At 46.4% G+C, this 15614-nt stretch overlaps 1 protein-coding gene across 1 annotated transcript in view; it reads right to left on the bottom strand.

Annotated features, from left to right (window-relative positions):
• The window catches only part of LOC144668815 (adhesion G protein-coupled receptor E3-like), a 55621-nt gene that overhangs the window by 30732 nt on the left and 9275 nt on the right, over nucleotides 1–15614 (bottom strand). The window contains exons 3-7 of the mRNA XM_078531189.1: nucleotides 11744–11866; nucleotides 10189–10247; nucleotides 7611–7724; nucleotides 5482–5656; nucleotides 4696–4800 (exon numbers count right to left, since the gene is read on the bottom strand). Of these exons, the coding sequence (XP_078387315.1) occupies nucleotides 4696–4800; nucleotides 5482–5656; nucleotides 7611–7724; nucleotides 10189–10247; nucleotides 11744–11866 (576 nt within the window). The remainder of the gene's footprint in view (nucleotides 1–4695; nucleotides 4801–5481; nucleotides 5657–7610; nucleotides 7725–10188; nucleotides 10248–11743; nucleotides 11867–15614) is intronic.

The following is a 15614-nucleotide window of genomic DNA, read 5'->3' as shown; positions in this document are numbered from 1 at the left end:
ATGTGATTAAGTGTATTCCTGGAGATTTCATCACATGACTTGCTCCCACCCTCCAGCCATTAGCCACCAACACATTCATCCTTGTGATGCACTGTCTCCCTTCACTAACTGGAAAGCAAAAAGACGCATTTACCAATTGGATGATGCTTGACTGTCAGCCAAACAGCCTTCACCCCAACATTCTCAATATTTTTAGATCTGGTAAAGAGAAATGTTCAATGAAAATGACAAAAAAAAATTCAATTTTTTAATGCCCTGATGATTTGTCTCCAGGGTTGCACACGGCAGTGTCCTGGAGATTGACCTTCAATTCCTGGAGACTCCAGGGCCAATCCTGGAGGGTTAGCAACCCTAGTCCAGTGGAATGATTTCACAGAAAGAGATACACTTGGAAGAAGCACTGAAGGTATCAAAGGCACTGGATGCACTCTGGGTTGGGGGTCTTCAATGTCCATCACCAAGAGTTGCTCATTAGTACCACCACGACTGAGGGGGCTGAATCCTAAAGGACATATCAGCCAGATTGGGCCTGTGGCAGGTGGTGAGGGGACCAACAAGAAGGAAAAACCTCAATGTCACCAATTTACCTGTCGCAGATGCATATACCAATGACACTATTGGTAGGAATAATCACCTCACAATCTTTGTAGGGAGGAAGTCTGTCAACAACCTACTTCATGCTTTGTGGCACTACCATTGTGTTACATGGGATCAGAAAAGATTTAAAACTGGGCTTCCATGAGGTGCTCTGGGCCATCAGCAGCTGCAGAATTGTATTCAGCCACAGTTTGTAACCTAATGGCCCCACATCTCTCACTCTACCATTACCTTTAAATTAGGCAAACAAACCTGGTTCATTGAGGTGGGCAGCTCAAGCCAGGAGCAGCACCAAGCATACCCAAAACTGAGGTGCCAACCTGGTGAAGCTCCAAGACAGCACTACAAGGAAGCCAAGCATTGAAAGCAACATGTTATAGACAGGACTAAATGATCTCAAAATCAATGGATCAGATCTAAGCTCTGCAGTCCTGCCACATCCAGTCATGAATGGTGGTGGACATTTAGACAACTCGCCAGAGGAGGACGTTCCACAAATATCCCCATCCTCACTGATGGGGGAGATCAGCACATCAGTGCAAAAGACACGGCTGAAACATTTGTAAGCATCGGCAGCCAGAAGAGCCAAGCGGATGGTCCATCTCAGGCTTCTTCTGAGGTGCCAGCCTTCAGCCAATTTGATTCACTCCACTTGCTATGAAGTAACAGCAAAGACTATGGGCCCTGAGAACATCCAGGCTGTAATACCGAATATTGTGCTCCAGAATTAGCCACACCCCTAGCCAAGCTGCTCCAGAACAGCCCCAAACTGGCATCTACCCGGCAGAGTGGAAAATTGCCCAGGTTATGTCCTGTCCACAAAAAGCAGGACAAATCCATCCCAGGCAGTTACTGGCCCATTAGTCTACTCTCGATCATCAGCATAGTGATGGAAGCTGTCGTCAACCGTGCGATCAAGCGGCACTTGATCACCAACAAACCATTCACCTTAGTCGAAACATGGACAAACGAGTTAAATTCCAGAGGTGAGGTGGGCACTAATCCCAAATAGCAGTTGAGGCACAGAGGAAAAGGGAAGTCTTTACTTTTGTTTTATTCATTCATGTGATGTGGACTGGCCAGGCCAGCATTTATTGCCCATCCCTAACTGCCCTTGAGAAGCTGGTGGTGAGCTGCCTTCCTGAACCAGTGGTGTAGGTACATCCACGGTGCGGTTAGGGAGGGAGTTCCAGGATTTTGACCCAGCGACAGGGAAGGAAGGGTCCTTTTTTGTTTCCAATGCCGAGGTTGATGCCATCCAGTATTATTCTGATTCAACTTTTCTGTCATGGTTTGATACAACTAAGGGGCTTCCTAAACCATTTCAGAACACAGTTAAACGTAAACTACATTGATGTGGGAGCCAGACATCAATGACCTTCCTTCCATCATAAGGTCAGAAGTGGGGATGTTCGCTGATGATTGCACAATGTTCAGCACCATTCGTGACTCCTCAGATAATGAAGCAGTCCATGTCCAAATGCAGCAAGACTTTGACAATATCCAGGCTTGGGCTGACAAGGGGCAAGTAACATTCACGCCACACAAGTGCCAGGCAATGACCATCTCCAACAAGAGAGAATCTAACCATCGTCCCTTGATGATCAATGACATTACCATCACTGAATCCCCCACTATCAACATCCTGGGGGTTGTCATTGACCATAAATTGAACTGGACTAGCCAAACAAATACTATGGCTACAAGAGCAGGTCAGAGGCTAGGAATCCTGCAGCGAGTAACTCACCTCCTGACTCCCCAAAGCCTGTCCACCATCTACAAGACACAAGTCAGGAGTGTGATGGAATAATCTGCACTTGCCTGGATGAGTGTAGCTCCCACAACACTCAAAAAGCTTGACTTCATCCAGGACAAAGCAGCCCACTTGATTGGCACCACATCCACAAACATTCACTCCCTCTACCACCGACGCACAGTAGCAGCAGTGTGTACCATCTACCAGATGCACTGCGGGGATTCACCAAGGCTCCAAAGACAGCATCTTCCAAACCCATGACCACTAACATATAGAAGGACAATGGCAGCAGATAGATGGGAACACCACCACCTGGAAATTTCCCTCCAAGTCACTCACCATTCTGACTTGGAAATATATCGGCCGTTCCTTCACTGTCACTGGGTCAAAATCCTGGAACTCCCTCCCTAACAGCGCTGTGGGTGTACCTACACCACATGGACTGCAGCGGCTCAAGAAGACAGCTCACCACTACCTTCTCAAGGGCAATTAGGGATGGGCAATAAATGCTGGCCTAGCCAGCGAATCCCACACCCCATGGATGAATAAAAAAAAACATGACATTGCTGAAGATTCCCATCAGCTCAACCACTTATAAAAATAACTTATGGGGACATTTTCTTTTCTTTCATGGGATGTGGGCTTCGCTGGCTGGGCCAGCGTTTATTGCCCATTGCTACTTGCCCTTGAGAAGGTGGTGGTGAGCTGCCTTCTTGAACCGCTGCAGTCCATGTGGTGTAGGCACACCCACTGTGCTGTTAGGATTTTGACCCAGCGACAGTAAAGGGATGGCGATATATTAGTCAGGATGGCGAATGACTTGGAGGGGAACTTCCAGGTGGTGGTGTTCCCATGTAACTGCTGCCCTTGTCCTTCTCGATGGTAGTGGTCGTGGGTTTGGAAGTTAATGTAACAAAATGTCCCAAGCTGCTTCAGAGGAGTGTTACAGAGTTGATTTTTCAGGCAAATTATCTTGGTGGAAACATTGAACTTTATTTACAAGATAGCAGCAGCAGCTACATGTGTGCATCAAGCTCTATAACTAAAGAAGAACTCCCTCTAAGAGGTACCCTATGCTGCTAACCCATTGGTTTACACAGGTCATGTGATCTTACAACACAGGACTATTCTTAAAGCTACAGTCCTACATGTGTCAGAACTATATTTGCTACAAGGAGCGTTATGATTGGAGCAAGATTAGACACTGAGCCACATAAGGCAACATTGGTGCACATCACCAAAAGCTTGGGCAAAGACATGGGCCTGAATTTCACGCTGGGCACGCGCGCCAAGTCGGCGGGCCCGGAAGCGGACGCGAAATTAACAGCCAGCAAGTGTGAAACGCGCGCGAGAAAGCCTCAGTGCTGAAAGGTGTGTGGTGGGGCGGGGGGGGGCGGGGGAGTGGGTGGCGCTGACTGAAATGAGGGTGGGCGTTTCTAGCGAGCTCCCCGAAGGCAGGCAGCTGCTGCGGAGCTGGACAGATTAAATCGCAAGAAAGAAATGCACCAAACTGCGTCTATGCAACACATTCAAGCACCTGACGGCAGAACTCAAAAAAAACATCACCACCCCCGCCCCCCCCACCCCCAAGGATATTATTTTTTTTCTCATAGTTCACCCCAGACATTTCATCCCCGCCCTTGGATGAGGTTCTGTTAATAATGGGCTCGTTTTGCCCGTGCGACAAACGCGAAAATCGCACGGGCAACGTATAATCGTGGGCAACAGGGTTTTTAATGACCTTAACTGGCCCGTTAATTGTTGGCGGGCTTGGCTCTGACTCCTGTGCCTTCCCCGCCCACCTCAGTATTGCTCGTGTGCGCGATGACGCCGGGGGTGCGCGCCCAACATCGTTTTGCGCAATTTCACGTGCGTTGGGGTCGGGCGCCTGCCCGCCCAATTAACGTAACTTTCTGGCCGTAGGGTGTGAGGGGTGTGAAAGAGAAAGGGAGGGCAGAGAGGCAGGGATGTTTAAGGAGGCGATCCCAGAACCTGGAACCCAGGCAGCGGCAGAGCGATTAAAATCAGGGATGTTCACGAGGGCAAAATGGGAGGAGGTTTGTGAAGCTGGGGAGTTTACAGAGGAAGGGCGGGACCAGGCCAGGGAGGGATTTGAAAACACGGAAGAGAATTTTGGACTCAAGGTTGACCGAGATATAATGTAGGTCAAAGTTGATAGGTGAACAGGACTTGGTGCAAGTAAGGACACGGGCAGCAGAGCTCTAGATGACCTCGAGTTATAAATGTAGGAGACCAGCCAGGATTTCTGTGGGATCTCCTGGAGTTTGTACGCGTTACAATTTCAGAATTCATTGTTCAAAGAGAGAGAGAGCAAACATTACCCGACGGTTCTGAGTTGTTTGTTTCCCAGTGGAATTCCATTTCATTATCTTTAGCTAATAAGACCACAGTTCCTTCCTTTTCTTGAAGAACTTGAATTTGGACATCTGAAATTGAATACGAAATGATCGTTGTTTCTTTCTTTTAACTGCGTAGACTGAGCCTGAATCATAGCGCATTCAGGATAAGTTGATGAACATATATTTTAAAATAAAACTTATTTTAGACATGACTGGCATAATCTACAAAAAGGCAAAGGAATCGAAAGAGGCGATCTAGCCTCTTGAGCCTGTTCCCCTATATCTATATAGCTGACCTATATCTTAACCCCAGCTCTCCGTCAATTTTGAAGAACTGCGGGGTAGTCCTCCTCGGTGCCCTGGCTCCTATTCATCCTTTAACCGACATCAACTAAAGCCGGTTATCTAGCCATTATCGCTTTGATGCTGCTGGGATCTTGCTGTGCACAAACGGGCTGCTGAAGTTTCCGCTGTGACGCCGACGACCACTGACCAAAGCACTCGATCGGTTGGTAAAGCGTTCGGGCTGCCTTGAGGTTGTGAAAGGCGCGTTATGAAAGCAAGCCTCTCGTTAACACGACACGGTAATCGGGGCGAATAACCCCTCTCCTAGCCCAGAGGGGTGGAAGCCAATTGCTTGATTCCCTCCTTCTGCTACCGGAGAATAGAGGAGTCCAGCCCCGGACCTTCTCGTCTACACATCTCCCATTACGAACTGCACTTACCACGATTGGATGATGGATTACGGGCCCTTAAGTGGAATCTTACCTACGTGAGGTGTTGTCATGTTGTACTTTGGAGTGCCCAAGGAAGCTGCAGTCATCATAATGACGGTCTCCATACAGTTCAGTAGTAACGTGACACCTTCATGCCTATTATTCTTCTGCATTTTGTTCCATGCGGACGTGTTATGGATCATGCCGTTGACAGTAGTTGTGACGGCCTGAGGAGTAAAAAGAACCTACACTCTAATCTCCTCATAAGGTTAGCTGCCAGTTCAGGTTGGGGGGGGGGATACTGGATGATATCCTTAGCAAGTGTGCACAAGCCATTGCTGTGAGCTGGGGCAGACCAGTGCTGGCTATAAGGGATAGGATAAGGTAGCTGGGTCCTTTGAGGCCTCTGGGGTTGGTCAACCCTACCCTTTTGCAAACCCCACCTCCCCATGCCCAGGTAAGGATCCCATGCTCAGGGTTATGAACCACGGCCAGTGAATTTTCAGTGGTGATAGCGGAAGAGCTGGAACCTGGAGAAATGGCGGCTGCTCACAGGCAGAGGATCCCTCGAGAAGAGGACTTGTGTTTCCTTTAAGCGCACGTGAGGAAGACAACAGGAAACCACCTCACGTATTCATTTTCCCCAGTCCTATTGCTCACTGAGGTTGAAAATGGGAGGCTCTTACAAGCTACTGAAAAGAAAAGCGCAGGAGTGTAAGGGGTGGAGAAACGAGCATGGGGTCTGCCCTTAGGCAGACCACTACTACAATAAGGGACAGTCTGCATCCTGCTCCCAAAATTACCCACAGTCAGGACAGTCCATGAACATAGGCGATAGTTTCAGGCTAGTCCCAACATTTGTCTTGGATTGGGGATCACCTGTTGGACTGCTTTCTTGTTCTAATCTATTTCTTGACTTTAAACAACACAGTGACTGGACCAGTATCTCCCCAAGCCATCAAAGCATGCACGAACAACACATTCACACATTCCTTCATCTCCTCATTCCCCAGCCCGCTTCACAAAGCATCACTGTTCAACAGAAAGCTGCTTTAACTCAATGTGGTGCTGACCCCACAAACCATGAGGTACACGAACACTGTGAGTCCATATTCCCACATCAGCCATACAATGACAGCTACTTTAGCTCAGGCCCCAAGCCCACAAGCCCAGCTCAGTGCACATCTGATGGGTCAGGCTAGTCTGAGGTGGGGGACAATCAACTCAGTATGGACAGGTACGATATTGGGGCAGGTTGACTTAAATCGTGGAAAATGCTCAGGATCTGGGAAGGCATTGTCCAAGGGTGCACAGCTCAAGGTGTATATGTAGGGTCTGGACCAGGCACTGGATGGTCTCTGAGGTGGTTGTGTTACTCTCGGCTTTGACAGGTGTGTGAAACACCTCACAATATCCCCAGCATTCAGCTGGGGAGAGCAGGCTTTCTTCACAATCCCTCCAGACTGTGAAGCACACAGTGGCCCTTTGATCTCTGACTACAACGCTGTGGTTAGACCTCACCTGCAGTACAGTGAGCACCACACCTTAGGAAGAATATATTAACCTTTGTGGGAATCTAGACTAGATTTACCATACTATTATCACGGACTCTAAGGGTTAAATTACAAGGAGCGATTACACAAATCACAGTTGTTTTCTCTGAAATCTAGAAGGTTAAAAGGGCGGTTTGGTCGAAATTTTCAAGGTATAAGTGATAGGATGATTAGAGAGAGGCTTTTTCTGTTGGTGGTGGAGCCAAGGACTTGTCGACTTAGCCTAAATATTTGGGTCAGGCCTCTCAGGCCAAGTAAAATGTGAAAGACGTTTGGAACTTTCTTCAGCAAATGGCAATTGATGCTAGGTCAGTTGTTAATTTTAAATCTGAGGTTGATAGATTTTTGTTCTGCAAAATGTGTTAAGGGATATGGGGGTGAAGGCAGGTACATGGTGCTAAGTCACAGAGCAGCCATGATCTTACTGAATGGTAGAACGGGCTTGGGGAGCTGAACGATCTACTCCTAGTTCCTCTGCTCCTAAGATGTGCTTGTCTCTCTCACCCTGTGGCACCCTCGGTAAAGAGTCGAAGTGGACCTGTGAGCATGGCACCGATTACCCAGGCGGCAATAAGACAGAGCACCCTGAGGATAGACCCCCTTTAAAGGAGAGATTGAGAAGACTCACCATCAGTGAAGGTTCACTGTTGTTGCTGTTATTGCTTTTATAGCTGTGACACTGATCGTTGATGCCAGAGGCCCATTTAAAGAATGAAGAATAGAAGTCTTCTTCTTCAAATTTCTAAATATAGAGGAGAAACAAATTAAGCATACGTTTAAGAAGCCTGAGCTAATGTTCCAGGTCAAGAGAAACTTTCCCCCTAAAGCCCGTAAGTGTGGACCAGGCACCCAGTAACAGCAGTTGGCACCTGTTTGATTAAGTCGTTCATTCATTTTAGGGGAAGCTAGATAACACTAACAATAGGACTAGATGAAGAAGGGTTTGAATGGGGAATAAACACTGGCTTGGACCAATTGGGCTGAATGGTCTTTTTTCTAAGCTGTACATTCTATGTAAACAGCAACTGAATAATTATCTGGTTAGAAATGTGATTGGAGATTGGATGACGAGATAGACATCAAGATGGTTAAACATTCATAGGAGGTACATTTGGCTAAACTACATGAGTCTTCTCCCACCTTATGTCATCTCATCCAATCCTTCTATTCCTTTCTCCCTCGTGTATGAATCTAGCTTCCTTTAAATGCATCTATACTATTCTTCTCAATCACTCCCTGAGTTCCACATTCTCACTGCCCTCCTGAGCACATCTTCTGCTTCATTGAAGTTATTACTGACATATTTATAATGCTCAGTTCTGGACTCCTTCAGAGGTGGAGAGATCTTCTGGACATCTATCCTATCGAACACCCTCCAGCTTATAATTTTTAGAACCGTTATTAGATCACCTCACGGGTTTTCCTGTCCAGAGAAAGGAGCCCCAGCCTGTTCAATCTTTCCTGATCGTTGAATCCTCTCAGTTCTGGCATCATCCTTGTAAAAATGTTTTGCATGTTTCTCAGCACTATTATATCCCTTTCGCAAATGGGAGAATGGTACAAAGCAGTGGGCTCCATGTTTTATTTGAAGGGAGCAGATCATGATTATATTGTGACGATATGGAATCAAATAATCAGAGAATGGTACACCTCAGCAAGAACTATTTGACCCATTGTGCCTGTGCAAGCTCTTTGAAAGAGTTATTCAATTAATTATGCTGAGTTGTGGAGGGGATAGCGAAGGGTAGCTAATCTGGTCCCTGTAAAGATGGCTTCTGAGCTATGAGGAGGGGCAATGGTCGTCTAGGTTTAGGAGAGCCACAGGATGAGGGGTTGGCCACTTCCACACTGAGATGAGGAGAAATTTCTTCACTCAAAGGGTCATGACTCTACTCCGTGGGACTGCCGTTAAGTATATTTAAGGCTGAGATTGATTGAGGGTTGGTCTCTAAGAGAGTGAAGGGTTAGGGAGATCAAGTGAGAAAGGGGGGAATGAAGTAGAAGATCAGCCATCATCTTATTGAATGGAGGAGCATACTCGAGGGGCCGAATGGTCTACTCTTGCTTCTATTGCTTATGTTCTTAAATGCACATTGTTGACACAGAAGAAAAGGGAACGCAGGGCAAATTTTATTGAAGACTAAAAGACTTCAACAGACTTCAGTCCTCAGCATAGGATTGGGATAGTCACAACCTCAAGGAGGGGAGCTACGGACATAAACTAGGAAGGCGGTTGAGAGAAGTGAATGCGGGAAGTAGATTGATCAGGGAAGTGCAATGGAAGAGGAAGTTAGATGAGTATTGGGAACGATGGAATGGTGTCTGTTGTCTTCCTGGAATCTGGAGCCAGATCAACGGTCCATGAAGGTAGTTTGTGGCATCCCTGCAGGGCCCAATATTGAACTCAAGAGTTCACACAAGAGGGGTCACTAGATCAGGACCTGGAACATTAGCCAGTTGGCACATCTCAAGCTCAAAGGCACACAGGTCAATGGCCCTACCAGCATCACATGTCCTATACTAGCATGGACCATTGATTAAACCCAGAACCATCTAAGACTCCAATACACATTCCTTTACCAGTTCAGAGATCGCAGTGGCTCTAAAGAGATGTTGACTGCAAAACAAACGTTCTGCAATGTTTGGTTTGTATGTTTATTTGCATTGAAACTGAAACAGAGTGTGAAAAAAAATGTTTCAAAATATTTCTGACGGGTCTAGTGTTTTATTTCCTCTTTACGTGGGTTCCCTGTGTATCTGTCCTCCACCCTGCCCTGCCTTAACTGCAGTTGCCATCTCAACTTGGCTTCCGTTCTTAAATTCTGATTAAACTGGGGTTCCTTTTTTTTGCAATTTCCTCCAAATTTGCTGTGTCGTATTTGTTATCTGGTTTGTGGGCCATTCCTACTGATACCTGGGGCTCAGGTGGTAGAAGCGCTTGCCTTTGAGTCAGAAGGGTTCAAGTCCCACCCCAGAGACTTGACAGCATAATGCAGACTGACACTCCCAGCGCAGAGCTGAGGGAGCACTGCACTGCTGGGGGTGTTGTCAAATAGCCAGAACCTGATACAGACATGGGGAACAAACAGTTAGTCGAGTGTTGGCCATGATGCTCTATCAGGGATGAATCAGCACCTTCAGTAGGGGACAGGATAAAACTGGAATAAATAGACACAGAATCGACCATAAATGCATCAGTGGCATACCGCATCTGACTTTTGGTCTCCAATGCTTAAATCTTTCTCTTCTGAAGGGCAGTCTATCTCTGAAAAGAAAACAGAATCCAACAATCAATCAGCCTGGCTTTATCCCATAGACTTTCCCAAGCAATGAGCAAAGTTGAGATAATCAATTCACAAAGCAAATCCATCTCACGCAAGATGTGTATTCACATTTCTAAACGCAAATCTGTCCCTTCATCCCCAGAAGTCGCTGTTTCTTTGGAAGGGTTGGTGACCAGAGGACATATTGGCAGAACCGGGGAGAGATGAGGTTGAGTTTCCTTTGTTATGCAGTCAATTGGGATGACAGGAGTTGATCAAATTTTTTTTTACATTTTTCGTTTGCGGGATGTGGGCGTCACTGGCTAGGCCAGCATTTATTGCCCATCACTAATTGCCCTTGTTCAGAGGGCATTTTTAAGAGTCAGCCACATTGCTGTGGGTCTGGAGTCACATGTAGGCCCAGACCAGGTGAGGACAGCAGATTTCCTTCCCTAAAGGACATTAGTGAACCAGATGGGCTTTTACAACAATTGGCCATGGTTTAGTTGTCAATATTAGACTTTTAATTCCAGGTATTTATTGAATTTAAATTCCACCATCTGCCTTGGTGGGATTCCAATCCAGGTACCCAGAGCATTACCCTGGGTCTCTATATTACCAGCCCAGTGACAATACCACTACGCCATCACCTCCCCCTTAAATAGCACCTTTCAAAAGAGAATTGGATACATACCTGATGGAAGATGGAAACTGTAGGGCTGTGGTGAAAGGGCAATGGAATGGGACTAATTGGATAGCTCCTTCAAAGAGCCAGTACAAGCACGATGGGCCAAATGGCTTCTTTCTACCTATATAATTGAATAATATGATAGTAGCCACAGGTACAAGTTGACACCAATCATCTCATCCAAGTGACCATCCCCCATGCCTGCACCTTGACAGCGAGTGTCAGCTGAGTCAAAAGTAGAAAGTATCACAGTTGATTCTAGAAGAGTCAAATTGGACTCGAAACGCTAATCCTGTTTCTCTCTTCACCCATGCTCCCAGACCTGCTGAGCCTGGTGGATACCAGGTGAGTTGGCAAGGTAGATGTAAGGGCAAAGGGTGGTGGGTAGGTGGCATTGGTTGGCACTAAGTTGGCACAGGGGCTACAAAGGGCCATGGGGGTGGGTGCAGGGGGCATAGGTTGGCATGGAGGTTATGGGAGGCCATAGGGGTGGGCACAGGGAACAAGGTGGCATGGGTTGGCATGGGAAGCACGTGGCGGAGTGAGGGGGCTCCTGTTCCAGCCTACGCCCCCATGACCGAAAATCCAACCTGCGGGAAGCCATTTTTAAAGGTCGGGTTCGTGGAGCTGGGGAATTCTCCCATCTCTGTGCACCTGACCTAGGAGCAAAAGGTCACGGTGTTTTAGTTTAAAAAAAAAACCGGGCTTGCCATTTTTCTCCCCCTAAATATTAATACTTCTCTCCTTCTGGCCTGAAAAGAAAATCCATTTAATTAAACGTAGATAAATCTGAACAAAATAATCTATTACCTATGCAGGGTTTTGGCTTGTTACTCTGCGTTATCCCTTCAATGCAGATGCATCTGAAAGCTCTTTCAAGTGTTGGGTAACATTTACCATTGTCACCACATAGATTTTCCAAGTCACACAGGTCTGCAATTGTACAAAAGAGAGAATGTAAATCATTTCTAATTTCAAACTTAATGCGTATGGCAAATGTAGCTTGACTTGGCAGAAACTAGTGACTTTGGACCTATGGTTCCCTAACTTCTCCATCACAGAGAGGGATAGAATTTCCTCACCTCATTTCTGGGTCTGTTCTAGACCAATTGATAGAGATTGATTATGCATCAACTCCATGGTTATTTTAATATGTGACTATCAGGCTGGTGGAGGGGGCGGGGGGGACCAGATCAACCTTGGTTTGTTGTGGTCCGGCAATTTCAATCCCCGCGCTGTGGTGCAAAAATGGTCATTGTCAAATAGCTTCTGAGCGCAATCAATTGCTTTCAACTGATTCTGGGGTGATGCAACTTGGCGCCTATGCCTGCTGCTGCGATCGAGTGAATTTACACACTGCTCAAAGTGAGCTGGAGGGAGGGAGGTGTTGTTGCACATACCCAGTGAGGTGTTGCGTGGTATTGCTCAGGGAAAAACATCCTGTTTCACAATGACTGGAAGGGCATGTCGTTATTGTATAACACAAGGGCTGGAGGCCTTTACCAAGGCTGAAATTAAAAGGCTTTGCATGTAATAAGGAGAACTGAGAGCTCAGGCAGTTAAGCAATGTGTTTGCACAACACACAGGAAGAAGTTGAGAAACGCAAGCTAGAGAGCCACACGCAACCTTAACGTACTGAATTTGGTTGAAATTACTAGATCAGCTTTCCCATTCATTGCCATGGCAACACTGACTCCGTCCAACATAGAACTGCCTGATGTTCATCTTGTTGAAACCTGGGGTTAATTTTTCTTTTATTTGTTCATGGGATGGGGGGTGTCACTGGCTAGGCCAGAATTTATTGTCCATCCCCAATTTACCTTGTTTAGAAGGGTATTGCTGTGGGTCTGCAGCCAGACCAGATAAGGACAGCAGACTTCCTTCCCTAAAGCGCATTAGTGAATCAGATGGGTTTTTACAACAATCAACAGTGGTTTCATGGTGATCATTGGGCTTTTAATTCCAGTTTTCACCATCTGTTGTGGTGGGATTTGAACCCAGGTCCCCAAAGAATTATCCTGTGTCTCTGGAATACTAGCCCAGTGATAATACATTACACCACTGCTCAAGTCTCTGGAGTGGGTTTTAGAACCCCCAACCTTCTGATTCAGAGGTGAGAGTGCTACCAACGGAACAATTGCAGACACTTTAAACAAAGCCATTTGTCATAACTCATTGTTTCTGGGGTTTTGGCTACTCTTCAACCAAGGTTACAATGGAATGTACAAGAATCCCTCAGGATAATCATCCCCCTGGAATCTTCATTATCCAATTGAACAGGGAGAGGGGGACACGTCAGGATAACGATGGAACGTTTTGACAATGCAACAATCTCTCAATGACTGGCATAAAACAGAAAAGGCTGGTGATTGCAATGTCACCGGTAACAGCTTGTCCTGGAGTGACACTGGCCCCATTTGCATCTGACTTCAGAACCCCTCCTCCTTTCTCCTTCCAGAGGATAACCTAAAGGGAAGATTTGGGTCTTCCAAATGATGAGACGTTTCGATGGAGCAGATGAGGATAAACTCTTTCAGCAACAGGAAGGACAAGAACAAGCGGACACAGATTTAAGATAACTGGCAAAAGAAAGAGGGGAAGAGGAGAAGAAGTGTTTTTACGCAGTGAGATGTTACAATCCAGGATGCACTACCTGAAATGGAGGTGGAAACAGATTCAATAGTAACTTTCGAAAAGGAATTGGACATGTACTTGAAAAGGAATCATTTGCGTGGCTAAGGGGAGGACGAGGCAACCATGGCTGACAAGGGAAGTCAGGGACAGCATAAAAGCTAAAGAGAAAGTATACAATGCGGTGAAGAGCAGTGGGAAACCAGGGGATTGGGAAACCTACAAAGACCAACAGAGGACAACTAAAAAAGAAATAAGGAGGGAGAAGATTAAATATGAGGGTAAACTAGCCAGTAATATAAAAGAAGATTGCAAGAATTTTTTTTTGGATATATAAAGGGTAAGAGAGAGGCAAAAGTGGACATCGGGCCGCTGGAAAATGACGCTGGAGAAGTAGTAGTGGGGAACAAAGAAATGGCGGAGGAACTGAATAGGTACTTTGCGTCAGTCTTCACGGTGGAAGACATAAGTAACATCCCCAAAATTCAAGAGAGTCGGGGGGCAGAGGTGAGTATGGTGGGCATTATCAAGGAGAAGGTGCTAGGAAAACTGAAAGGTCTGAAGGTGGATAAATCACCTGGACCAGATGGATTACACCCCAGAGTTCTGAAGGAGATAGCTGAAGAGATAGTGGAGGCATTAGTGGTGATCTTTCAGGAATCACTGGAGTCAGGGAGGGTCCCAGAGGACTGGAAAATCACTAATGTAACCCCCCTGTTTAAGAAGGGACTGAGGCAAAAGACGGGAAATTACAGGCCGATTGGCCTGACCTCGGTCGTTGGTAAGATTTTAGAGTCCATTATTAAGGATGAGATTTCAGAATACTTGGAAGTGCATGGTAAAATAGGGAAAAGTCAGCATGGTTTCATCAAGGGGAGGTCATGCCTGACAAATCTGTTAGAATTCTTTGAGGAGGTAACGAGTAGGTTAGACAAAGAAGAGCCAATGGATGTTATCTACTTAGACTTCCAGAAGGCCTTTGACAAGGTGCCGCACAGGAGGCTGCTCAGTAAGATAAGAGCCCATGGTGTTAGAGGCAAGGTACTAGCATGGATAGAAGATTGGCTGTCTGGCAGGAGGCAGAGAGTGGGGATAAGGGGGTCCTTCTCAGGATGGCGGCCGGTGACTAGTGGAGTTCCGCAAGGGTCAGTGTTGGGACCACAACTTTTCACTTTATACATTAATGATTTATGTGAAGGAACTGAGGGCATCCTGGCTAAGTTTGCAGATGATACAAAGATAGGTAGAGGGACAGGTAGTATTGAGGAGGTGGGGAGGCTGAAGAAGGATTTGGACAGGTTGGGAGAATGGGCAAAGAAGTGGCAGATGGAATACAACGTGGGGAAGTGTGAGGTCATGCACTTTGGTCGGAAGAATAGAGGCATAGACTATTTTCTAAATGGGGAGAGAATTCAGAAATCTGGAGTGCAAAGGGACTTGGGAGTCCTAGTCCAGGATTCTCTTAAGGTTAACTTGCAGGTTGAGTCGTTAGTTAGGAAGGCAAATGCAATGTTGGCATTTATTTCGAGAGGACTAGAATATAAAAGCAGGGATGTGCTGCTGAGGCTTTATAAGGCTCTGGTCAGACCACATTTAGAATATTGTGAGCAATTTTGGGCCCGTATCTCAGGAAAGATGTGCTGGCCCTGGAGAGGGTCCAGAGGAGGTTCACGAGAATGATCCCAGGAATGAAAGGCTTAACACATGAGGAACATCTGGGTCTATACTCGATGGAGTTTAGAAGGATGAGGGGGGTTCTGATTGAAACTTACAGAATACTGAAAGGCCTGGATAGAGTGGACGTGGGGAAGATGTTTCCATTAGTAGGAGAGACTAGGACCCGAGGACACAGCCTCAGAGTAAAGGGAAGATCTTTTAGAACAGAGATGAGGAGAAACTTCTACAGCCAGAGAGTGGTGAATCTATGGAATTCATTGCCACAGAAGGCTGTGGAGGCCAGGTCATTGAGTGTATTTAAGACCGAGATAGATAGGTTCTTGATTGGTAAGGGGATCAAAGGTTACGGGGAGAAGGCGGGAGAATGGGGTT

Source organism: Cetorhinus maximus, chromosome 28, assembly GCF_964194155.1.
Source record: "Cetorhinus maximus chromosome 28, sCetMax3.hap1.1, whole genome shotgun sequence".
In the NCBI taxonomy this organism is placed as follows: Eukaryota; Metazoa; Chordata; class Chondrichthyes; order Lamniformes; family Cetorhinidae; genus Cetorhinus; species Cetorhinus maximus.
The sequence above is the reverse complement of the archived record's forward strand: the minus strand, read 5'-3'. Positions and strand labels throughout refer to the sequence as shown.